General features: G+C 37.9%; 1 protein-coding gene across 1 annotated transcript in view; it reads right to left on the reverse strand.

The window, feature by feature from the left end:
- SLC12A2 (solute carrier family 12 member 2) overlaps window positions 1-26,670 on the reverse strand; it is a 61,813-nt gene that overhangs the window by 22,653 nt on the left and 12,490 nt on the right. The window contains 13 exon segments of the mRNA XM_054397599.1: window positions 335-490; window positions 1,617-1,718; window positions 3,001-3,124; window positions 5,774-5,881; window positions 8,996-9,144; window positions 13,801-13,885; window positions 13,973-14,100; window positions 14,551-14,659; window positions 17,632-17,742; window positions 19,211-19,350; window positions 21,124-21,219; window positions 21,819-21,894; window positions 23,298-23,417. Coding sequence (XP_054253574.1) covers window positions 335-490; window positions 1,617-1,718; window positions 3,001-3,124; window positions 5,774-5,881; window positions 8,996-9,144; window positions 13,801-13,885; window positions 13,973-14,100; window positions 14,551-14,659; window positions 17,632-17,742; window positions 19,211-19,350; window positions 21,124-21,219; window positions 21,819-21,894; window positions 23,298-23,417 — 1,504 coding nt within the window.

Genomic DNA, 26,670 nt, shown 5'->3' on the forward strand with positions numbered 1-26,670 from the left:
TAGGGTCCTCTTTCATCTCCTATCAAAACATAGTGTGTTTTCCTAGTGTCTTTGATGCTGCACGCCAAGCTCTTTCCATTGCCTTTGCCTCCAACTTTCATTCAAATTTTTACATCTTACTGCAAGGCATGCACCTTCATAATTTGGGAGGGGTAACAGCAATGACTATACAAGCATAATTACATCCCATTACCACTAAAAGGCCTGAAAGAGAAGTTTGAACTACTCAAACAGAAATAGGTAGTTGAGTTTTTTCTTCAAAGCCATCACTTCTTCCCTTCTTATGCAAGCCTCTTTCCCCACTTCCACAACCAAAACAAGCCTCTATACATACCTGGTTTCTTGTAAGTGACATAAATGTAGAGTCCAAGAACTATACCATATGTTAGAAGTGCTGCCCACCAATTAATAACAAACATTACAATGCAGCAGAGAATAGCTCCAACAAGAGAAATCCACATATTGTAGTATTTGAAAGCAGGACGCCAACCTAGCCAAAAATATAATTTGGAAGACAGGAGAGAAAAGAGGAGAGAAATTTAATCACTGCTCTAAGAGAGGGAAGGCACTATTCCTCTTTTCCTTCCCTAATATTCTGCATCACATTTCATGTTAGTTTCAGTAAAATGTATAAAATAAAGACACTGGCATATTTATGCTCTCAATTTCTGAACCCCTTTCAAATGAACATGTGTCTGCTTTGTCCTCTAAAAGCACATCTCAAAAGGGAAGTTTGCAGATGGCTATCCCTGTATGTCTATTGAACCAGGCTAGAGAAATCTTTGGCAAGCTCACTGACAATTGACTTTTTCCTTTCAAAAGCAGTAACAAATTTTCAACTTGTGGCTCGCTTTCTCATGTACCACCCTAGTGGTGTACTTGTAGTATTTTCACATGGCCAGAAATTTTCAGCATGTGAAAAGGAAAAGCACAGATATAATCAAGTAGACTACGTCAAGGTGCTGCACTGTGGTAGTTAAAACCACCACATGCACTGTCACTACTTTGCATCCTTAATTCCTCATGTTTATCCAAGATCAGGTAAATACACACACACATCCACAAACACACCCAAGATTAACAAGCATATCAGACATAAAACAGTTGTGTAAATGAGTTATGCACACGCTCTGGCAAAGTAACATCAACCAGTTCAGCAGCTTGAGAAACTGTTAAGGGTATCATTTCAGTACAAATGCATAGTGGACTGTGTATGATATATGTCTGTTAGGCAAGCACTGGGTTTCAACTTATTCCAGTCAGATTAATAGGCTTCTGCATAAAAGGCTATAAAAATGTGGCAATACCACCTGCAATTCCAATTTCTTCTGGACTGGAAGATAAACCCATGAACAGAGAAATTCAAAGATGACAGACCAGTGGTTCTTGAACACCAGATACTGAATCACCAAGAAAACTTTCTTCAAGAGTTTCTCAATAAACACGGATTTATCTCAAAGATGACAAAATTACTAGCTCCCAAGTTCTACTGGATCATTCAGTCCTCAAAATTTCAGAAGACCCAAGTATATTTGTAGTAATACCTTTGAAATGCTATTTATTCATACACAAAGAAATTGCAGGCTAAACTCTCATCCTGAAAATATAGTTCCTACCTGGAGACTTTGCAAGAGAAGCATGGAATACAGAGAAGTTAATCAAGGCATATGAGGCCAAGAAGAAGTTAGAAATAATTGGAGCAATGACGTTCAGCTCAGCTGTAAAACCAAAAACAAAGCAGACTGTTATGACAGACATTATCCAATAGCTTTGTAGACTACAAAGTAAAAAACCTACTACAAACACTTATTTTCTAATGTACTCCAAGGAGAAGCAGTTCGTCCTTTCTGTTCAGACAGAGCTATTATGTTAATGGTCTCCCATTTACTTAGTTATTTTCAAATAGTCAGGAAGTGTAACGTTCAGTTTTCTATAAACTTTTTTCCATGCTACCATGTGCTCCAGGATTGATGCTTAGGAAGCACTACATACTTCCTTGAAGCAATTCATTAAGAGTTATTTCCTTCTCACTATGGCTTGACCAAGCAGTGCACCATACAATGGGTTCTGAAGAATGAGAGCTTCACCATCTCTCTACTTCAATTCTCAAACACCAAAGAACAAGACACTAATAAGCTGAAGAGACAATTAACTATGGTGAATGGCAATGGCAGACAAAGTTAGGTACTAGTATAGTGCATTATTAAGCACCACAACAATGAGCACACTTCTTAGTGAAAGAGATGGAAGACCTGATGCACTCTTTTCTGTGAGATAGCCTAATACAGAACTTGTGTAGTCTCACCATCAAAAAAAAAAAAAATGTAGCTCAAAATGCAGAATGTACCATGTTAGTCTGCAGCACTCAATCAAGCTACAGTCAAGCATGCTGCAGTAGGGACATTGTGAGTATACCTGTGCCTTAAGCAAACTTGGCAGAGGTATGAAAGAGTAAACTTGGGAAAGAAGTTTAAAAGCTCCAGTGCAGGTACTGCGCAACTAGTTTTCATCTACGTCGAACACAAATTATTCTACCCAGACTACCTTTACCTTCAGCATCAGCAGAAATCACCTCTACTGTTTGTAACTTCACAGAAAAACATTTTAATAAAGGGTTGTTCCTTCAAGTTTGCATTTACTGAAGTTTTTTATAATTATTAAAAGTCTGAAGCAAATTTTTTTACATAATAAAACATCTCTCTACCCGAAACAAAAGATGGATTTTTACATACATTTTACACACCTTGATAGGTACTAGGCACAGATACCTGAGGTTATTAAGAAAAATACAGTACTAGTACAGTTCAATTCAAATTTATTGCAGTTCTAGACAGAGTTCTATCTAGAAGAAAGGAGAAAGTAATCCTGAAACAGATTCAGAACAATGACTTTGAATTAAGCTGTGCATTAGATCTCTAGGACACTGTCACCAGATCGTGTTATGGACTAGAATGCTTTGGTAAAAGAGAAAAGGATTTTGAAACATAATTTCAAACTAACCAATTAATATGAATCCAAGAGCAATCAAAAATGTTAGAAGGTATCCCCTCAGTGGCTCGTTGTTCTTCCCATAACCTTTGGCAAACATCTGAAAGCCTGGATAAATATTATCCTTGCATAAAGCCTAGGGAGAAAAAAAAAAAACAAAAAACAATCAAGAGTCAGAGTGTAATTTATTAAAAATGTATCCTTACTAATGCTGTCTTTCCACTGATTCTTACCTTGCTCCAAGAAAAAAAGGCTTATAGCCACTACTTCAACTGTCTTTGCATTATGGCATTTTTCATTTCCAGTATTTTATCCTCCAGTATTTTTAGTCTGTAAGAACAAGCTTTGCTCTCCTACAAGTAATTGACTATTTCACTTTTCTGGTGTCTAACAATGTAGGCGTCTCTTTAGAAACAGTATTTTCTTCAGAAAGCAGAAACTTTGCCCAACATATACACTCATTCATGGAATCACAGAATGTTAGGGGTTGGAAGGGACCTGGAAAGATCATCCAGTCCAACCCCCCCTGCCAAAGCAGGATCAGCTATACCAGATCACACAGGAATGCATCCAGGCAGGTTTTGAATATCTCCAGAGAAGGAGACTCCACAACCCCCCGGGCAGCCTGTTCCAGTGTTTTGTCACCCTCATGGTGAAAAAAGTTTTCCTCATGTTTCCATGGAACTTCCTATGCCTTGACTTTCACCCCTTGCCCCTTGTCCTGTCATTGGGCATCACTGATAAGAGCCTGACTCCATCATCTTGACACTCATCCTGTACATATTTATAAACATTAATGAGGTCACTCCTCAGTCTCCTCTTCTCCAAGCTAAAGAGACACAGCTCCTTCAGTCTCTCCTTGTAAGGAAGATGTTCCACTCCCTTAATCATTTTTGTGGCTCTGTGCTGGATTCTTTCAAGCAGAGGTCCTTGTCCTTCTTAAACTGAGGGGCCCAGAACTGGACACAATATTCTAGACACAGCCTCATCAGGGCAAAGCGGAGGGGGAGGAAAACATCTCTCCACCTACTGATCACACCCCTTCTAATACACCGCAGAATGGCATTGGCCTTCTTGGCCATAAGAGCACATTGCTGGCTCATGGTTAACCTCCCATCCACCAGGGCCCCCAGGTCTTTTTCCCCTTCACTGCTCTCCAGCAGGTCAGTCCCCAACCTATACCGGTTGTTCTTTCCCAAGTCCAAGACTCTACCCTTGTCCTTGTGAACCTCATTAAATTTCTCCCTGCTCAACTCTCCAGTCTGTCCAAGCCTTGCTGAATGGCAACACAGCCTTCAGGTGTGTCAGCCACTCCACCCAATTTTGTGCCATCAGCAAACTTTTTGACATTGCACTCTGAGCTGTCATCCAGGTCATTGATGAATATATTGAACAGCACTGGTCCCAGTACCAACGCCTGAGGGACTCCAGTACATACAGGCCTCCAACTAGACTCTGTCCCATTGACCACACCTCTGACTTCTTTCCTTCAACCAGTACACAATCCTCCTCACTCCCCAGTCATCCAGACCACACTGCCTCGGTTTAGCTGAGACGATGCTGTAGGAAACAGTGCCAAATGCCTTACTCAAATCAAGATAAACTACATCCACTGCTCTACCATCATCTACCTACCTGGTTATGTCCTGTCCCAAAAAGAGGCTATCAGGTTGGTCAGACATGACTTTCCCTTGGTAAAACCATGCTGACTGCTCCTAATGACCCTCTTGTCCTTGATATGCTTAAGGACAGCACCAAGGATAAGTTGTTCCTTTACCTTTCCAGGAATGGAGGGGAGGCTGACTGGTCTATAGTTACCTGGGTTCTTTTCAAAGATAGGAGTGATGTTTGCCCTCCTCCACTCTCCCAGGCACCTCTCCTGTCCACCATGACTTACCAAAGACAGTAGAGAGCAGTCTGATAATGAACTTCTGCCAGCTCTCTCATCACCCACAGGTGCATGCCATCATGACCCATGGATTTATGGATGTCCAGATTACTTAACTGTTCCTTAACCCAGTCCTCATCAACTTAGCAAAACTCTTCCTTTGTCATGTCTGCCTCTGGCACCTCAGAGGTCTGGGGCTCGTGAGGACAGCCTCCAGCAGTACAGATGGAGATGAAGAAGGCATTTAGTAACTCCACCTCATTCAGTTGCAGACCTCTAGTGTTAGTTCTATGCATCAATACTAGTGCTTTTATTCTCTTCCACATTTGACCCTGTTACTGAACTTTTGGGAAGAAGGTCATTAGAGAACACTGAAGTTTTGCCTAATTAAAAAGAACTTGTAAGAAAAATGAGATTAAATGCTTAAAAAGAAGTTAAAGCAAAATACGTTCAGGGACATGAACAAAATCAATGTTAATTACTCATGTGAGAACTGGTACCCAATTATTGTAATAATGAGGATCAATATTCCAGATCTTGATTCTACTTCTGTGATTACTTTGAGAAGTGAACTAATCTTTTCACTTTGTACATGCTCCACTGTTACTTTAAAAAAAAAAATCTAAAGGAGTTTGTAGATTCCTATAGTGTTATTTACACCACAACTGACCTCTAAACTAACATGAAATACATGAGATCTGGAACAAATTATTGTCTAGCTATCTTTAGTAACAGTAACACACTGCTTTCCCATTCAAAGCAACAGGTAAACATTTGATATATCCACTGACACCAGCTGCTATGAACCATGATGGCAGTACATTAGAGTCCCCCTTCAAAAATTTTGATTCAGAAGTTAAATTCTTTCAAAGATTACGGGTTTGATTCCACACTTACCTGAAAGATTTTAGGTGCACTCACAAGAGATGCTAATGCAGAGGATAGAGTGGCTGAAAAAATACCTGCAGAGATCAATGGTGCAAATCCTGATACCATGCTCATCACCTGAAACCAAAATAATCTTTTTCAAAAAAGAATGTGAAAAAGTATAGTCTACAAATAATTCACTACAAATATGTAGTGAATACTACATAAATGAGAAAAAACACCACGTTCCTTCCACTTAAAAGCATACACTCAGCTATGGACAAACCAAGGGATATAAATAGATCCTAGTTTCACAACAAAAGATGGTGGCTTTTCACACAGAATATGTAGTAATCCAACAATGTAATTCCTAGGCAGGATGACAAAACCATCACCAAAAAAAGTCTCAATTTGCTCCTAAGATAATTAAAAAATAAATAATGGAAGAAAAACACCTTGCAATTTCTTAAAATAGTATTTTAACTAGGCTACTGCTGAGTAGCAGTCTCATAAAGGTCAAGTGAATGTTTTTTGTCAATGGACCAAACCCAGTATGGTGGCTTTCAAGCACAACGAGTCAGAATGAGGTTCTGCATCATTTGCACTGATTATTTGTCTTTTTCATTCTAGCAATCTGATCTAGAGCATCACAAAAGGGACTGAAGGAGGGCAAGAAAGATTATGCAAAAGTATCCAGTTTTTACGTGACCATTAAGTTACAAAAATCTGTCTAAGGCAATCTTACTGTGTAGGCTATGCTCTTAAACCACGAAGTCATATTCCTTGGGCTAAATGAGTAATAAAATTTAGCAATTTCCTTCATATCAGAGATGGTCTCTCAAGCAGTTAACAGAATTTCTATGCTATATCAGATTTCATTGGTCAATTCAAGGCATATCTTCCCTAAAAAGATAATCAATTGCAGGTACAGAAAATGAGATTGGAGTAGCTGTTGCAGTAGTCTAATGAACAAAGGTGAGAATTTCCTGAAGCATATTTGTGGCTGACAACAAAAGGCAGGACACAAATAAAAGTAATGACACATACATTAAGCCATCCCTCCTACACCCACATTTAAGTTAGTTTTACAATCAAAGTCGGTTGTAAATGTCAGTCTGAAATAACCTTTTATTTGTAAAAGAGAAGTTAAGGGTGTAAATGCTTTACTGACAAATATTTTAGAAATAAATGTTTGCTATAGCAACATAATCACAGAACAGTCTTTGTAGCAGCAGTATGAAAATTTTCTTCCCTGCAAGGACAGGTTCATCAATTTTTCCTGGAAAAACCTCTTATGGATGGAATCTGTGTCAAAGTCTGAATCACTTTTCTTCCCATCTGGTTTAGTACATTATTTCAAGGTCTTCACTTTACCACACTTGCACCAACTTCTTGTTCTAGTTTTACAATCTGCTCAGATTTCACATTCTCTTACTAGGTTCTGCTCACTGCCTCAATTTCTTTGCACTGTCTGTTTTTAGTATTTTATCTGTTTTATAAATTATCAAGAAATCTGAGCAAGGTATAGATAATGTTTGTCCATTTTAAAAGCTAGTAAGTTACAATATAGGTTACTAATGTAAGAGAGCATCAATTCCAGCAGAACCAGTACACCAGCATGTTAAACACCCCTCTCTCCCCACCTGGCAACATACACACTATAATCCAGAACACATGACCACAAAAACAAGTAACCTACATACATAATTAGCTATAGCACACTAAAATTTTCATCCTTGAAAGAACACGCAGAATTAGGACAGGTATCTAGTAAGAATTTTCCTGTTCCCCTTTTATCACTAGCCTGCTGAGACTGATGCATAGTTACTACTGACAATGGACTCACTACCTTGCTTGTCATTTACTCTTTAAACCGTTTCTTACATTCAAACACTGAGGATAATGAAGTATCATATTTTGATTACAGTTTCAGTTCTTTGGTCCAGGCATGATGTAGCAGAAAAAAATGCCACATGAAAACAAGCAGTAGCTTCTTTAAAGTTAGATTTTTTATAATGACTATGAACAAAGCATTGTTCAACTCCCCCGCTCAGCTAACTTGTCATTTATAGGAGGAATGTTTTAGAAGAACTTTTACACTGTTTCTGGAATGGAGTTCAATGGTTCAATGCTACTTTTGACTTTCACCCAAAGTTAATCAAATTCTGCATTATAACTTAACCTAAGGAAGTTCCAGACAGAAGTACAGAGCCCAAAAGAAGTTTCTGAAGTTACTCTTCTACCAGGTGACAGCCTGAGTGCAGAAATGTCACTGAGCAGAAAAATAGCTGAAGCATGTGGGGACCTGCAATTAATTTGTATTAACAAGTTTTCAGCAAGAAGGGCATTCTCTGTGCAGCCCTTTGCCTCTGAAGTGACTTTCCCTAATCAGAACCCCTAGTTTTTCCACAGAAAATCAAAAGTAATTTTGGAGACAGAAGTACTCTTTAAACCAATCAGCTATACATCTGATGATATATTGGGTTCTTTTGGGCTTAAACGAGGAAAGTAATTTCATCTTGCAAAATACTCATCCACACAAGACTAATTCTGAAGTGCTTCTAAATACAGACTTTTTCTAAATCCGAACAAACTAATACCACACAGGTACTCAAAGAATTCCACTACAGAAATGTACTTTACTCTTATAAAACAGTCTGTATTTTCTTTGGTTTCTTTCAAATCCTTCAGAATAGTTCATGAACATCCCAATTACCTGAGAATTCTAACATGAAGACTATGAATTACTCCACAACTTCTGGAGGATTTTTAAACACAGTAACATCAGGTGTTATGAAAGCTTACAACATTCTTACCATTAAAGAGGACACTGGTCAGAAATATATAAAACATTCTAGAAAGTGAGAGTATTTCCTAAGAAACTTAAAATTATGGAACAAGTTATTGACAGAGGCTACCTATGATTACTATGCATTATTACTGAACAACAGGGTACTTGTATCCACATCACTGAATGGTGACATTCAGATACCTAAAAAGAGAAAGTTGCAGTCCTACCACCTAACCTAAGCAGTTTACTCAGAAGAAAAGTAAATACTTGTACACCCAAATGTTTTTAACATAGTTACACTGTTCTACATAGTAGCTAGAGTATACCATTTCACTATTTTGGACAAACCTTATACTTGTGGATATAGTTATTTTTTAATCTATGATTTTTCTTAATGTGCAAATCAGAAAAAAAGAAGGAAGAAGAAAACTCAACAACAGATTTAGGAGAAAATTTTATACCTGGAAATTGTTCATCAGACCATACTGACAGCCTGTCTCACAGGATGAGAAATCATAATTTAACTTGCAAGCTGCTGTAGTGCAATTTGTCAGCTCGGTGACAATAGTGTTATTTATGCTCCCTGTGGCATCTCGAACAACACATGAACCTAGAGCAGACACAATCACACAAAAATAAAACCAAACAAATGCAAGCATTAAGAAGCTTCTTAAATAAGTGTATTCTCTCAGAGCAACACTAAAATTAGGCATTCACATTTTTAATAAATTTCTGTACCATGCACATATTCACTATGAAGAACAAATAAGCAAACTAATTGCTCTCTTGCCTTAGATGTTCTTCAGTTTAATAAAATCCAAGTCTAAGAAGAAAAGCAGAGTTTTAGCACAGAGGAAAACAATGTCAATAGACCTGCTTAACAGCACAATTTTAGCTCAACCTTGTCCCTCTGGATCATGAGCTTCTGCATAGCTCTTCAACTGAAGTTACCATTTTGCACCATCAGTTGGTTTTATAGCTTTTCCTGAAATGACAAGGAGGTCCTGGGAATAGAAAAAGTGACTACTCAGAACCTACATTACTTACTTGCAAAGTAAGGACAGCACTGACATGCTGCAGACTTAAGCTTCTCCAATAACAATCCCTGTTGTCTATGTGTTTTGTCTCTTTCATTGGAAAAATGAACTCCTACATACCTATAGCCTATTTAGACTGCTTCTGAGCCACAGAAACTTCATTAACAGTTCACATTAACACCTGGCCCTAGTAGGTGGACATACTTAATCTCCCAATGTTCAGATTTATTAGTTGCTTATTAGGCTTCAGTGGTAAATTTCAGTAAAGGTCTCCTCTATTGATCACCTCTCATATATTTCCTGTGGGTAAGTGGAGGGGCTGGGGTTTTTTATTGTTTTGTTTTAAATAAGGTTAAAAGCTCTTGATCAGACAAAGTTTCTTCTCTTCCACTACACAAGTACTTGCCCTAGCGATTCAAGCACTATAAAATGGATGTGACAGTAACTGACCTATATGTGAATATATTTTTGGTAATGGAAGCAGTAGCACACCCATTACATTGAGCAACCTGTTAAATAGCCATAGTGCATTATCACGGACCTCCTTCTCCTCATTCCCCTTTTCACAGTTCAGCTCCAACTTGCTGGCTGATTTTTCACGTATGACAAAACTGGCATTTTCAACTAACATTATGTCAGCCATACCATGAGCAACTGCAGAACAGAAGCCAGCTGGACAAGCTCCATTCTCAGCAGAAGATCCTTGGATTTAAGTTAAGAATCCAGACATTATTCAGAAGGTATACTTATTTTTAAATTACTGGCAGCATTTTCCCTAAGAATATCTAGGTCTTCTTTCCTGTAAAAACAGGATTTTGCCTTTTCAAGGGCATTTATAAACATATTCTTGCCAAAGTAAAATCAAGTTTTGCCATGCTGTCAGATTTAAAAGGTTAACAGACCACCTGTATCAAGTTGTCCCCTTCAGTGCATGCAACCACCACAAATTCACCCAGTTCTTCAGACTGCAGTTGAGAGAGCTTTAGTTCGCTGCTACTGAGTGGCTATGGTTAGGCTCTCAGTTTTAGTCCCTGCTTACAGAAGGTATTCCTTAACCCTGATCAAAAGTTTAGGTTTAGACTTTCTCTTACTTTTAAAGCAATAAATATTGTCTTTTGGAACACATCCTTCGAGAATTTTGATGTAAAAGTTGCTTATACTATTTTCATTCTGCACATCTGCAGAGTGCTCCAGAGCAGGCATATGCACAGCAGAGAAGAGGATCACAGCAAACAGGAGCTTTCAGAGCTGTGGAAACATCAGAAAAAAACCCCAAAACACCACCACAGGAACACACCAGCAGCTTAACAAGTGTTGCTGATGAAGCAGGGGGAGGGCCAGCAGTAACAGTGGCCTTGTTATCACAGGGGACTTCAATCTATCAGATGTCTGCTAGAAAAACAATACAGCAGAGAGAAAACAGTCCAAGAGGTTCCTGGAATGTGTAGAAGGTAACTTCCTGATGCAGATGGTGAAGGAGCCAAATAGGGCAATCACCTCACTGGACTTGTTTGTGAACACTTGAGTGATGTAACAGTTGGAGGCTGACCTGAGTACAGCAATCATGAAATTATAGTTTTGAATTCTTGGAGAAGAGGGAGGTCAGTAGACTTGCCATAGACTTCAGGAAGGGGAGGCTTTGGCTTGTTTAGATGACTGGTCAATAGGAGTCTATTTGAAGGCAGCCCTGATGGGCCAAGAGTCCAGGAAGGCTAGAAATTCTTTAAGAAAGAAGTCTGAAAGGCACAGGAGCAAGCCATCCCCATGGATGTGGATGGGGGAACACAAGTGGCCTGGCTGAAAGAGGAACTCTGGCAGACACTTGGAGTAAAAACGAGAGTTTATGGCACTTAGAAGAAGGGGTGGGCCACTCAAGAAGACAACAAATGTGAGGCTAAGTACGGAAAAATTAGAAGGGCCAAAGCTCAACTAAAACTTCATGTGGCTTCTTCTACTAAAGACAAGAAGAAATGTTTCTACAAGTATATTAGCACCAAAAGGAGTAAGTAGAAACTCCATTAACAAATTAGTATTAACGCACATTTTGCTCTCATGTGGGTTCAAGGACTCAAATTTGGTAGCAGAGGTCTATGAGGTCCATCTAACTAGGGAATAAGCGTAGGTCATTAGGCTGCATAAACTACAATCACTACAGAGAAACTATTGGCCCAGCTACAGCACAATAATAGCCAACAGAGACAGACTAGCAAGATTGTTATCTCTGAAAAGCAAGTATCATTAGTGGCAAGATCAACAGTAATAAATGAGACCTTCATTCAAAAAGTAGCACAGCTAAGTAGTGTAAGAAAATTGATTACTACTGCCAGAAACCAATGTATTTAATACAAAAACATTCCTATGATTGTACTTATTGCCTATGATGAGAAGAGTTACAATTTTATGTTCTTAAGATTACAAATAGAATTATTTTATGGGTGGGAAAAGCTTCATTGACCACGGATGCCCTAAAGCAGAGCTCATACAGACAGCATCAAACCCTAAGGCAACTAACTTCTACAGAGGTATTTCAAACCACAGTTGTGTCAGGATAGACCAGGAGAGGTTATACATGACTCGGATTGGTCTAGGGATTATTTCTCCTCTTTCCAATGAAAATAAAACTACCATGTTTCTGAACATGGCAATACTCCCTAAAATCAGCTGGCAGATCACAGAATCATAGAACGGTCTGGGTTGGAAGGGACCTCCAAAGGTCATCTAGTCCAACCCTCTCTGCAGTAAGCAGGGGCCATCCTCAACTAGATGAGCTCACCCAAAGCCCTGTCAACCTTCACTTTGGGATGGGACCCCAACCGCCTCCCTGGGCAACCAGTTCCAGTGTTCCACCACGCTCATAGCAAAGAGTTTTTTCCTAACATCCAATCTAAATATGCTGCTCTTTAGTTTGAAGCCATTGTCCCTTGTCCTATCACTACAGGCCCTTGTAAAAAGTCTCTTTCCATCCTTCTTTGTAGGCTCTCTTCAGGTACTGGAAGGCTGTTACTAGGTCTCCCCAGAGCCTCCTCTTTTCCAGGCTTCCCAGCTTCCTCAGCCTGTCTTCATAGCAGAGGTACTCCAACCCCCTGATCATTTTTGTGGCTCTCCTCTGGACCCCCTTCATCAGGTCCATGTCCTTCCTACATTGAAAGCTCCAGACTTGGACACAGTACTCCAGGTGAGGTTTCACCAGAGCAAAGTGGCAGAATCACCTCTCTGGATCTGCTGGCCACACATCTTTTTATGCAGCCCAGGACATGATTTGCCTTCTGGGATGCAAGCACACACTGCCTGCTCATGTCCAGCTTCTCACTCCTCAGATCCTTTTCCACAGGGCTGCTTTCTAACACCTCATCCCCCAGTCTCTACTGATAGTGAGTATTGTTCTGGCCCAGTTGCAGAACCTTGCACTTGCTCTTGTTGAACCTCATGAGGTTCAGCTGGGCCCACCTCTCCAACTTGTCCAGGTCCCTCTGGATGTCAATACACCAGAGGGACAGGATCTCAACACCACTCAGCTTGGTGTCGTCTGCAAATTTACTGATGGTGCACTCAATCCTACTGTCTAGATCATTGATAAAACTATTGAAGAGCACAGGTCCCAGTATGGACCTCTGAGGGACACCACTTGTCTCTGCTCTCCAAATGGACTTCAAGCCATTGAACACTAGCATCTGGATGCAACTATCCAGCCAATTCCTTATACACTGAACAGTCCACCCACCGAATCTGTATCTCTCCAACTTGGCTAGTAGGATGTTGTGAGGGACAGTATCAAAGGCCTTGCAAGAAGTCCAGATAGATCACATCCATAGGGAATTACTGCTCAAGCATTCTCAAAGAACTGTTTGATCATTCCACAGGTAAGTAGCCAACTTCAAATAAATGCAATTGCTTGATTGTTTTCCAATCCAAAGATTATTCCACTATTAAATTGTAACCTTTTTAACATAAATGATTGCAACAAATGAGGAAATACCTATTGAAAACCTTTTGTCATCTTTAGCCTGAAGCAGTCATTAGTCTTACAGAAATATCATTAATTTTAGAAAATTACAGAAACAGCTGAAAATTGAACCTCCAACAATAAAAATGGGAAACCTCTGGCTATAACTCTCCCAAGCATGAAAGTCAAATGCATATAACTTTACATAATGAATTACACAAATTGTATTCAAAACACACCCTCAGAATGAATGTGAAAAGGATAGTTTAAAACATTCTCTATTTACCTACAGATACTGCAATTCCTACATAAACCAATGTAGTAATTAGGATGGCCAAGAGTGTTCCTTTAGGGATGGCTGACTGAGGATCCTGCAAGAAAAACACCAGTGGGCAGTGATTACAGAGGTAGATATACACTCAGTGTTTGTGAACTGCATTTGCTAATTCACTACTCACCGCAAGATCACCTGAGATGTTTGCACCAGCAAGTATGCCAGTTGCAGCAGGGAAGAAAATAGCAAACACAGAAAAGAAAGTTTCCTCTTGTCGAAAATCTGGTCCAAAATTCTCCATAAATATTTCAGCTGTAGAAAAAGATTTATGCCTATCAATATCCATATAGATATTACAGTAATAGCCCATCCCAGCCTTTATTAGTTCTATGAAAAAGATGAAAATCACAGCTATATGACCTTCTTAAGTGTAGAACATTCAAGTCACCATTCATCACTTAAAAAAAAAAAAAAAAAAAAAAAAAAAAAAAATCAACCCAGCAATCTTAAATAGCTTTCAAAATCAGAAAAAGTACTTAAGAGTATCACTCAAGTTTTTAAAAATTTTATCTAATCAATAATAAGCACACATGACCAAATTTTGGCCCAACTGCTTTAAGGAACAAAACCACAGAAGTTTGAAAGAAAAAAAAAAAAATCTCTCAACAGAGCTGTAAGCTATTTTAGAAATTTAACTTCATTATTACATTACGTGTTATCTTTGCAAAGATATTATTTACAACATTAACTGTTCCAACATACCTTTATAACCAAAGAAACCTTTAGGCTTCTTGCTATCCAAAGGAATAAATGTTCCTATCACAAAGTCTCCAATAGCAATTATGAGGATCACCAGCAAGACTATCTGTGCCTAAAACACAACAATTGCAGTCAGACAGAAGAACTTGCTCTTTTTCACAATTTCAAGATAAAATATTTGTCCTAAAATGTAAATATTTACTTGATTCCATATTCATCTTAGTCCTATCAGTTTGTCTTCCACAAATGAGTAAGCCTAGCTGGACAGAACACATACAAAGATTTTTTAATAAAGAAACAGGAATCATTTGTAAATCTAGCATCCATTCAAAAGAGAATTGATTACTGTACCCCTCAATACTTCTAGACACAAAATATTCAGAACTATTTTCTCCATAAACCTTTCAGAAGGAATGGAGTAGACTGAAGAAATTCACAAGAAAAGAGCTAAATGCATATAAATGCCAACTATTTCCTATTAACCATGATTACAATACTCTGTCTTATGCTTTATTATGTGGTATTTACTAAGAATTATTACATTGTGAATTAGATGGCTTTTATTTGCTCTTTTAATGCAGTCAGCTAGATTGTTACACATGTTCTCATTTATGAAACTAAATTTCAGATTACCACAATTACTTCATAATTTCTAATTTTCTCTTTTTTTTTATTACAACCTAGGTTTTTAGCCACTGCTCAACAAAACTGTTATAAAGCCTCCACTAGAAACAGGAAGTACTTCAAACCATCCAACACCTCCAAAGTTTAAGATAAACCTAGGCACTGAACAGGTGGCTGAGGTTTCACATTTCGAAAAAATTACACTGCCTTGTTTTTTGTTATTTGATTTCTTCTAAAGGCATATACCAGTGGATTGGGTGAACCTAGTCACAATTTGACATTTTTATCAGGCCTAGGATCAGAATTTAACATGCAACAGCACTGTGGCATTGTTGACTTACAAAAAAGTTTTCAATTCACACAGATTTGCAAGAAAACAGGGTATTACAGCGACAAGAGTACCACAGCCAAGAGGTGAGTTAGGAAATCACCTGAAGAAACTAGTTTGTGAATGATATTTGGATTTCTACTTTGCCAAGTCTGGAGAACACCTAAGAGGTATAAGGATGCAGCTGGGTGCTTATGGAAGTCTTCAGTAAGACCAGACAATTCAACACAAAGTTGCCACAGAGCAATTGCCAGAAGTAGGTATAAACCCAGTAACAAACCCAGGCTTCCCCGTGAAGCCAGAAACATTTTCTGAGTAACTTCCTTATATTCAGGTCTCAGAAATAGAATAGGCTTAAGTCTTCAAGAACTAAGTGGCATGAGACCACAAACTCCTTAAAAGCGTATTTTAAGCAGGTTTCTCTGGAATCCCAGTCTCTCTTAGCTTTTAAATCTACTTCGAAGACATTATTATGTATTTCCCTTGTCTCATGTTCCAAGGCATTCCCTAAATCATGATGAAGGCATAGAAGAACATCAAGATACTTTAATCAAGAGGGAAGTACTAGTGTTTTACTATGCTAAGCTGATTGTTAACTCACAGGAAGTGCTTGTTTGACAGGTTCAGCTGATTACCATCCTCCAATTTGCCATCTGCCATGATGCAGAAAACAAGCCAACAAGCCTCAATTTTTGCATTAAGCACAGAATTTTTGAAAGTTACCTGTTTCCTAATAAAGATGATGTGGAAGCGACACTGTAGGTCAGGTTTGATAGAAAAACATTGAACTGGAGTGTTTCAGTGCAAGCTGGTGTAGAACTGGCTTATGCTACAGAGCAAAAGCAAGCTATTTCTTGTGACTTTAAGTGACAGTAATCATAGGGTTAATAACAGCTAATTTGTTCAAAGGAAAACTAAATGGTTGAGATTAGAGAAAGACAGTATTGTTCAAAGTCAGGTGCATAAAGACATCACTACAAATTGAAGTCGGGCACTGAAGGACTACCTGAGAATTGTAGAAACTGTTTACTTAAGTGTGCTGTTCAGTTTAAAAAGCATGCCAAAGTCAATTTCTTAGATTCTTTTCTCCCTGCAGTAGATTCAAGTAATGCACTTGATCTTTATTTCATTTCCTTTTCATAGAATCTCTGCTTTTAGGACTGGAAGCAACAGTAAGAGAAACTACTTTTTCATTTCAATTACAAATATCACCATCATGTTGATGCAGGAGCACAAGGAACTGTTTGAGTGTTTACACAAAGAAGCTCCTTCAATTGCCTCTCACTGCAGAAAATGGAAGCTACTGCAAACTACATATCAAATGGGAAACGGTAACAAGTGAGACTCAATCATTTTTGAGCACACGTAACATATTCACAAAAAGCCTACTAAGTGCAGGAAACAGCAAACCAGCTACAGTGCTTTGTAATGCGGAGCAGAAAACTAACAAAGCATCCTCTGTGTTAAGGTATCCTATGATCTCTACATGTTTTTGTTTAAGACAAAGTTGATGTTAAACTGTGAAGCTACAAGATGAGGAAAGAGGTCCCCCCTACACACTCATCACTCATTCATTCCCTCTTACACATTTATCACCAATGTCCACAACCCTCAGTGCAGGACCCAGTGACTGCATCACACTGTATGCTGTTTCCAAGTGAAAATGAAACTAGAAGAGTTGAGTTAGCAGAAACTAAGCTACTTTAGACAGGCTTCAGCTCCAGTCCTGTGCTTTCCATCCACAGAGCTCATCTGAAGTTCCCAGTCAGGGAAAATTCCTATGCTAATGCTCTTACCCTCTTCTTGCTGTGGTGTATTGCCCAAACAAGGATAATACCATTAACCTACTTGGCGGTGTCATTAAGAGTACATGATGCTGATTTTTAGGTTCTTATAGGCTCATACATTTCAACTGGAGCAAAGTGGTCTAAAATCTGAAATACCATCCAGACCTCTACACACTAGTGCTAGACAGAGAGCTATTACATAAAAACTTCCCACTGACTGACATCTAAAATAGCATTCATGAAGCAACACTGAATATAATATATACAATTTCAGATAAATCAAAAAGCTGAGATAGAAAATGAGACCAATGTTATGAAGTACAGAATAAAAGGCAAGTTCCTTACTTTTGCTTCCCATTCCATTCCAGCAACAGAAATACCCAACAGTATAACTACTGTGATAGCTCCTATGATTCTGATATCATTCATTTCATCCACCATCAGCGTTCCATTTTCCTAATAAAATAAAAATACCCAGTCATACATTTTATCAAGTATTTATCCTCCCTAGAACACAGTATCAATTTATTGACTATAAATCAGTAACAGATTTAACCTCTATACCACAACAAATGTATTCATTTAAAATTTCCTGTGTAGACACAAGTAATGTGGTTTTCACTTGTTTTAAATCACTGAATCTTCTAACTGGAAATGGTCATTCCTGTTCATAGAGAGAACAGTCTGTCTTCAACCACAAGAGAACTAGATTAGTCAGTAAGGTAGCCACTACCATCTTGCACCTATATGTGCATCTTGCTTGCTGTTCACTATTACTCTTAATTCTTCTAATGTATTACAAACTTTTTTACAGCTATGAACAGTATGATTGAGCCCTCAGTATTACGCATTTGATAAGAAAATACACTAGACAAGTTTTATTAGTCATGTTTTACTTCTGCAATTGTTTTAATTAAGCAGAAATCCTTTGAAAGTGAGCTTAATATAAAGTTACAAGAAAAGTCACTAATAAGAGTCTCACCATTAACTACTTAGGATTCCACATTATGCATCTGTACTGCCACTCTTCTCACCAGCCAGCTCGGACTTTACCATAAGTTACACATTGTTTTTTCTCAAGGAAATAAACAGTGTGGGGAGTTTCCACTCAATACTGAAATACTTTTTACCAAAACGCTACTGAATTACAGCAGCATTTTACTGACATATCAGTAGCCATCTTGTGCCTCATTCCACATTTTTTAACTAGTCAGGGCAACTCCCAGTCAATGCAGGCAGGATGACGAAGGATTGAGAAGAGCCCTGAAGACAAGGACTTGGGGATACAGGTATGGATGAAAAGCTGGACATAAGCCAGCAATATACATTTGCAAACCAGAAATCTAAACACATCCTGGGCTGCATCAAAAGACTGCAGCCAGCAGATCAAGGCAGGTAATTCTTCTTCTCTGCTCTGATGAAACCCCACCTGGAGTACTGTGTCCAGTTCTCAAGAAGTCAGCACAGGAAAGACATGGACCTGTTGAAGCAGGTCCAGAGGAGGGCCACAAAAACAAGGAAAGGCCAAGACTGTTGGGATTGTGCAGTCTAGAGAAGAGAAAGCTGCAAGGAGAGCTTATGGCAGCCCTTCAGTAGTTAAAGGGGACCTAAGAGAAGATGAGGACAGACTTTTTAATAGGGCTGCAGTGATAGGACAACCTGTAATGGCTTTAAACTAAAAGAGGGTACATTCAATGAGGGTGAGCAAACTCTGGAACAGATTGCCCAGGCAGGCTGTACGTGCCCTGACCCTGAAAACATCCAGGCTGGATGGTGCTTTGTGCAACCTCATATAGTTGGCAGAGGGGCTGGACTAGATGAACTTTAAAGGTCCCTCCCAACCCAAACCCATTCTATGATTCTGTGACATCTCAAACTTGGCCACACGGCAGCGTAATCAATATAACCACTATCATCTGTATACCTTCAGCAGCTCCACAACCGTCTCTGCAAAACCAACCACATACATTGCTACTGCAACAGCATTAGCAAACGCAAAAATTAGACCTATGGCACCACCAAATTCTGGCCCCAGACTTCTGGAAATTAAGTAATATGCTCCTCCTGAAAGAAAAAAGGAGAAAAGACAGAAAAAGCACTACATGACAGAGCCTAACAATACACAGCAACTTCAAGGTTATACAGACAAGATCACATTTTATCTACCATCTTCCCTTATGAAGTAGAAAATAACTCCTCAACTCAGTACTTGCTTTAGAGATAGGAATATGCTCTAGTTTCAGGAATACATTAAAATTTTAAGAAAAGACACTAGTTGGAAATAACCACCTGACTCTCATACCACATCACATTAATCAGCTATTTAAACAGTTCTGTGGTTAAAAAAGAAACTGTAAAACACAAACAGCAGTATTAGTGGGCTTTTCATTTCAAACTACTCAAAGCATTTGTGCTTAGTTCTACCATATTTGCATTAGGTATAGCTCAAGAAACTGGCAAAGTGTACTGTAATAAACCCACTCAAGTTCCAAATCGCCATGACCTGTTTGTTAAAGCTCTGTTAAGGGGATTTTCTGGCCTCCAATGGGACTTGCAAAACTATCACTGTTTTTCAGAACCTAACCATTGTAATTTTGAGCTTGACACAGAATACCTCAAAATGCACATGTGACAAATAGAGAACTGAGTACCTGCAGCATTGAGAGTAAAAATTTTTAAACAGTAGCAAAGGTACATTCCTCTAATTTGAAGCCAAACTTTCTAGAAGCACAAAACCTTCCAGCTGCAGTTTGATATAATAAAGTACAACTTAGAAATTTGCAACAGGAAATCCTTAATTTCACTGCATTACAATTGTTGTATATATGTAGGCACCCAGCTTTAACATACTTTGTAAATGAAAGCATTAAACACAAGAAAATTACTGTAAGATTTTTCATATGAACAGCTATAATTTTACTCTACAGTTCTTCCCATCCAGTAATTCACATTTTCTAGTAAAGTATTATTTAGCAAGTGACTCAAAACCAGGGCTTTCTAAAGAACAGGAAAATCCAATACACAATGCAATTTAGAGAAGGAAAGGACACTTACAAACTAAGCTTGACAATGCTAAGATTCATAGTTGATTCTTCCCATCGAGTCTGTTTACATTGTGATAGTGCGGTTTTTCTCTCCATTTTTAATCTAGGCAATTTTATAAGCTTCTAATTAAATTCCGCATTTTCTACTAGTAGCAGTCTTGTAACGTCATGAAGCAGTTTCAGCATGTCAGCTACCCACCACTTACAGAACTGTTTTCTAGGAATTACAACAGCACAAACTATGGCTGGGAATGAAAACCATCACCCTCAGGGAAGCTTCTGATAATAAACAAGTTTGGATAGTTTCTTTTGTTTATTAAAAAATTATAACAGAACATGTCCTTTTCTATGCTCTCATATAGACATACCTCATGCTTTTATAGGATACATTTTTTTATTAGTAAGCTTTATTTCAGGACATGAACACATGCAAGCACACATGTACATACATTCTTAACCAGCCAGTGAAGATGAAGATAATAATGAGATCCTAATCATTCCTGGATATGTGCCTCTAAAAACGTTTGTATTCCAAAAATTAAGAATAGATCATGTTTCTAATACAGTGGAAAGGCAAGCCACTAGTCAAATCAAATTAGGAGGTTAGTTATTTTCATAACTCCGTTACTGCCTAATCAAACACAGAACACAGGGGACATTAGCGCTTTACATTTCATCTGTACTGTTTTTTTCCCTGATGCTAAAAGAATGCAAGACAAATTACAGATCCCATCATTAAAGTGTATGCTCCAGAGTGATGAAACCTTTAAAAACTTTATGGAAGTAGGTTTACCTCCTCTTACAAACCCATTTGTGGCTATTGCTGAAGTAGACAGTCCTGTAATAGTTGTAACAACAGTGGCCATTGCAATAACCAAGACAGACAGACCTTTTGGAAAAACAGAGGAAAAAGGTCTAAGTTCAGCAGTATTAAAATTACTTAAATATATATACAAAATAAAAATATATTCAACTTAACTTGGCTTAAAGAATTATTCTTGCAAATACAACACAATTTACTGTGTGTGGTCCTGCACACTCAGAAAAGACTTCTTCATTTCCCCTCTGTACAGAGCAGTTTCTGAGATACAAACTAGGTAAACATTTTCTTTACATCAGCAGAGTAAAAGCTTCCTAGAGTTTCAAGGAAACACCTCTCATCTGCAAAAGGTATTTTTCTGCAGTCCAATACTGTTAGGCCTTTGAAGAAAGCTGTTTATATATGACAGTCTATGCAGATTTTAATAACCAGAGATCTAAAGTTTTGTGTGACAGTTCACTGAAGACTTACAAACGGCAATTTTAAATTACATATCTTACAGCTAAATGAAAAAACTCTAAGTAACATCACAAGTTTACATTAAAGGTACATTATTTCAAAAACTGACAATGTTAAGATTGTTTTCTACCCCTGTTTATGTACTCTCAGGATTTTTTAGATCACATTTAAAAGTCACTGATACAAAATTATAGCATTAGCACACCTACCTATCCCAGCTTGTCCAACAATCCATGATAGTCTGATGAAGAGCATCACACCCCAAATATTTAACATACAACGTACCTAAGGTAAAAGGAATTTTATGTAGGTTAGGTCTTACATGTGCAGTAATTTCCACTTATTATTTCAGCTTTTATCTTGTTGGAATTATCTTGCAGTCTTTCCTCACTATTTTAAAAATTATTTCACAAGTATAGATATTTTTAATTTACACAAATTTAGGTGTTTTTGATTGAGTCTAAATATGATTAAACCTTTACTATCTTGAACACAAAGTACTTTAATGTCTGACACTTGTAATATGTCTTCACTAAACAACAGAAATCATTTAGACCCCAATCTTTAGGGTCCAATATTTATACTACTACACAAAATGCCTAAAAGTAACATTGTAAGGTCTATAACAATTATTAAGTCTACAATCCCCAATCTCCCATCCCAAAATGCACTAAAGCAATACCCTACTAAAGAATTCATTCTTTAAAAAAAAAAAAAAAAAAACAACACAGCTCCCACAACTTCCCAGTCCCACAACTCTTGTAAATTATAAGGCAGCTGCACTCTTACAGAAGGGGAAACAGGGGAAGAGGAGGATGGTTGGTCATGTCATGACATTTTTCTGTCCTTGTATTTTAAACCCCTAGTCTTCAACTGAGTTTGCACTGCACAGAATTTAGACAGAAGGCTAACAGTAGGTCTTCGGTACCTCTCTTACCTAGAGAGTATATTATCAATCCTACAAAAAGTTTAGGTGGTCACTAAGACTAGAAGGAGTGGACAAGTGGACCTCTCCAAACCCCCAAAAGTCAAACTTTTCAGAGATTCAGAACATATTGGCAAAAATGTAAATCCTCTGAGCTGGAAATACTCACCCACCTGGCTTATGCCTCTAAGGCAACACAAACTTTTTTCAGCCATGGCTATGCTGTATTTACTGTTAAGTATTCCACAGCTTAGGAAAAGATGATGTTTTTATAACAAGTTCAACAGAATTTAAATACTTGATCCTGGTCAAGTTCTGCCGTTTAGAGGTAGGTATTGTCCTCACTTTTTACTTCTCTAAAAATAAATTTAAAAAATCAAGTTTTCTAACACTTCAGTCTGAACCTACATTTACAGATCCAAAGTAAACATACATTGAGTTCTCTCCATTTGCATTTCTCTTTACCACCTAAGAGTCATACATCCTTTTTCTACAACACACAAATATTTACATGATTATTTTAACTTCTTGGAAGTTACACAACTTCAAAAATTTTAAAACTTGTGCTATGAGTCTTTCAAAACTTCAAGTCCTGAAGTATTTAGTTCCTCAAAATTTAATACAACCAAGAGCAGCCCTTCTTAAAATGATGACTTTTCCCACACTTCTCATACACATAAACTTTTCTTTATACAGTGCTATCACAACCCCTCTTAGAAAGATCTTATCCATAAGAAACTCTGGTACAATACATCAAACTTACCAATACACCTTTTATCCAGCCAAACTTGACCATCCCTTTGCTATCTGGAGTGTAAGTGGTGACTGCTTCCCCAGCTGGTGTGCCTTCCTCACCATTTGCATAGCCATCTTCGAACGGCTCCTTGGAAAAAAAAGTTTATATATTATGTGATTAACAGAGTGGAGAGGACATTTGATAACATTAAAAAAACATCAAACAAACAAAAACCCACAAACATCTAATAGAAATATTAAAGAACGATACAGCAGAAGTTTTAAGCTTTTCCTTTTGTGTTGCTTGCATGAGGCACCATCTCACTCACTTCAAATATAGAACAAACTTACACAGACAGCTTAGGTATTCTACTTCAGTTACAGCAAACCTTTAGCAGTTAGACCAAAAAAGTATTTTTAAGAATCAGGTCTACAGTCCAAAGAAAGAAACATCTGTTGCCTCAGAAAAAGGGCTACAAGGCTTCAAGTGCACCAACTTCTACAGCACAGAAGTTTTACTACTTAATCCGAAAGTCTACACTATTCTACCACGTTACACGTCTCAGCTAAAACGTTTCCTGTAGTTCAGACTAAACTGTCATTTGATCATTTTTTCAAGAAATAAATTATTCACTTGCCCACAAACTATTCTACTATTCATTGTAAGTTGATGCTGCTTTTAGAAAGTAGGGTGGGAGAGTGGCATTTCAGGAAGGAGGAGGGAAAAGAAGTCTCTATTAAACACTCCTCCATGTCTGAAAAGGAAGGATGACAGATGCAGAAAACACCAGTCCCATGGACTGGCTTTCCTTTACAATTCAACCTAAAATGTAAAAATCTTAACTGTTTGATATATATTGAATATATGCTTAACGTGTGTGTATATACACATACTCATTGCACGCTTGCTTTTCAAGACGCGGTTTTGCTTTCTGAAGCTAGGCAAACCCCTAAACGTTTAAACACAATTTAAATATTTCCTACTCTTGTGAGAAATCTGCAGGCAGCACTTCAAGCAAAGTATGTTAGTTATCCAAGGCAAGAAGTATAGAGAATACACTAGAAAGAATCTGAGTAACATTGACAGAGTACTATTCAACATACTAGCTTAAGTAGCTGTGAAGCAGCCTGCATCCTGGAGGGCTCAAGACTGGATGTCTAATTACCTAAATTAGGGAAAGGGCAAATCTCCCATTTGCTAAGTAAGACACAAAACAGACTGGATACAAATTGTGTTTTCAAGAATTATCTTCCATGCTGAACGGACAGAGTAAGAAAGTTTCATGTGAAATACTTTATAATGTAATCAGAAGGAAGCAGAATTTAATACCAAGTATACCATCAGTACAGAATCCAGAGGGAACATTTACACAACTGTCACTTACAGAGTCATTCATATTCCCTTATATTCAGCTTAAAACACTTAATTTTTTTATTTAAAAAAAATAACAATTTGCTTATGTCAACATTATCCAAAGGTCATTACCATAGATCTGTCAGTGCTTCTCTCACTGACTCTGCATTATGAAAATATCCTAAAAACAGGTGTACCTGGAGACCCTGTATGGCACAAGCTTTCCACCAGCAGGCAGAATGATTCTCTGTTTGCAGATCATTACCTTCAAAGAGATAGCTTTGTTAAATGTTGGGTTTTCTGGTTTGCAAAAAGGGATTAAAATAATGAAAATACATGTTTTACATACATATATTTTACATGTATGTGTGTGCACATACATGCATATAACGTGTTATATACATTAAACAGAGGACAAAGAAACATAACTGGAAATTACTAGGTTTGCTGAACTGCTGGATTTTCTGGATAGAAGAAACCTAATGGCTGTTAACTCCTGAGAGATTTAAACAGCCCTTGACTAGCTGAATCTATTGACTTCCTGATTATTAGTGTTCAGACACTCAAACCAAATAAAGAAGTTCTGGTGTGGCAAGAAGAACCATGAGGTCCAAAGAAGAGAATTGCCATGTTGCTACATTTAAGATTTTACAGAGAATTCTTGCATCTCTACATCAAGAAGCAGTTATTTAATGAGAACTAATTTTAATGTAATACATATAGCTGCAAGCCACTCATTTGCTCTGCCTACACTGACCTGACTAAACCAGAATGGAGGAATGAAATGTTCTCTAATCAGGATCCTTGCCCAACTCAGGCACACCTGAAGTTCGCAACAGGAAGGAATGAGCCTACATACTGCCCTATTCTGATACTCTTAGAAGTAAAATACCTGTCCTTGAGATGACTGTCCTAGAAATGCAATAATAAACTTATTCAAGATATTGTCCTCCTCATCAGATTCTGGTATTTCCAGCACAAATTACTGGAAGTTTCTTCCCACCCCACTTCAGAAGTGGGGAAGAAAAAGAGAAACACTAAAACTAAGGACAGATCAACACATACGTTGAGAATCATGACAACAAAGCCTCCACAGAAGTACAAAACAGTGTAGCTGCACAGAATTATTCCTTGATATAAAATCCATTCTTAATTCTCATAGAAAAGCATTATATTATACTTGCAACAAACTCACTTTTAAAGCTCATACTTTAAAATAATTGGAGTCAGACTCATTATCAATACAATTTTTATGCTTTGCCAAGAAAACTGCCAACCTCCGATAACATCCTCCAGCACTACAAAAAAAGGCATGTCATGTCTCTAGTAAGAAACAGTAAAGTTGTTTCTTGGAAAGTCTGGTCAGGGATGATCAAGGAAAGGCTAGAAGAAATCTGTGTCCAAAAATACTGAAACTAGATACAACTAGTGAATAGTGAAACACTGAGTTACTTCTAGCTTCTTTACAAAAAACAAACAAACACAAACAAACACCACCACCACCCCCAACCAAAACAAAAGAAAAAAAAAAAAAGACCCACCCTGCATGTTTTGATTTTAAGAGAAGGTGAAGAATATCCTAGTATCTAGATAAATGACAATTGTGTACAACAGCATACAGCTATGGCTGGTCAGGTATTGATGGAACCTGGACACCAAGATGATCTCCAGAGGTAACTTGCTACCTCAACCATCATGTGAGAACTATGCATTTTACTATAGTACTCAAGTCCATAGCTCAGGCTGCTGTATTCTGGGAAGAAGATAATGGTTTGCAACGGGTATTTTGAATTACCAGTTACCAGATGAGCTCCAAGATATGCACACTATGAACACAAGAAAGTTTTGTTCTCTATGTCTTGTCTCTCCATGCTATGCAATATCTCTTACGAAAATATTTTGAAGCACATGTATAATGTAGTAACAGAAAGGTTATTGCTGGTTATCAGTTCTAGTGGGTGCCCAATAAAGCATCACTGTGAATAGATACTACAGAATGTGGGCACAAAAGAATTCCAGTGCACAAGGCTTCATGTTCAGCCCTTTA

This window comes from Indicator indicator, chromosome Z (assembly GCF_027791375.1).
Source record: "Indicator indicator isolate 239-I01 chromosome Z, UM_Iind_1.1, whole genome shotgun sequence".
NCBI classification, from domain to species: Eukaryota; Metazoa; Chordata; class Aves; order Piciformes; family Indicatoridae; genus Indicator; species Indicator indicator.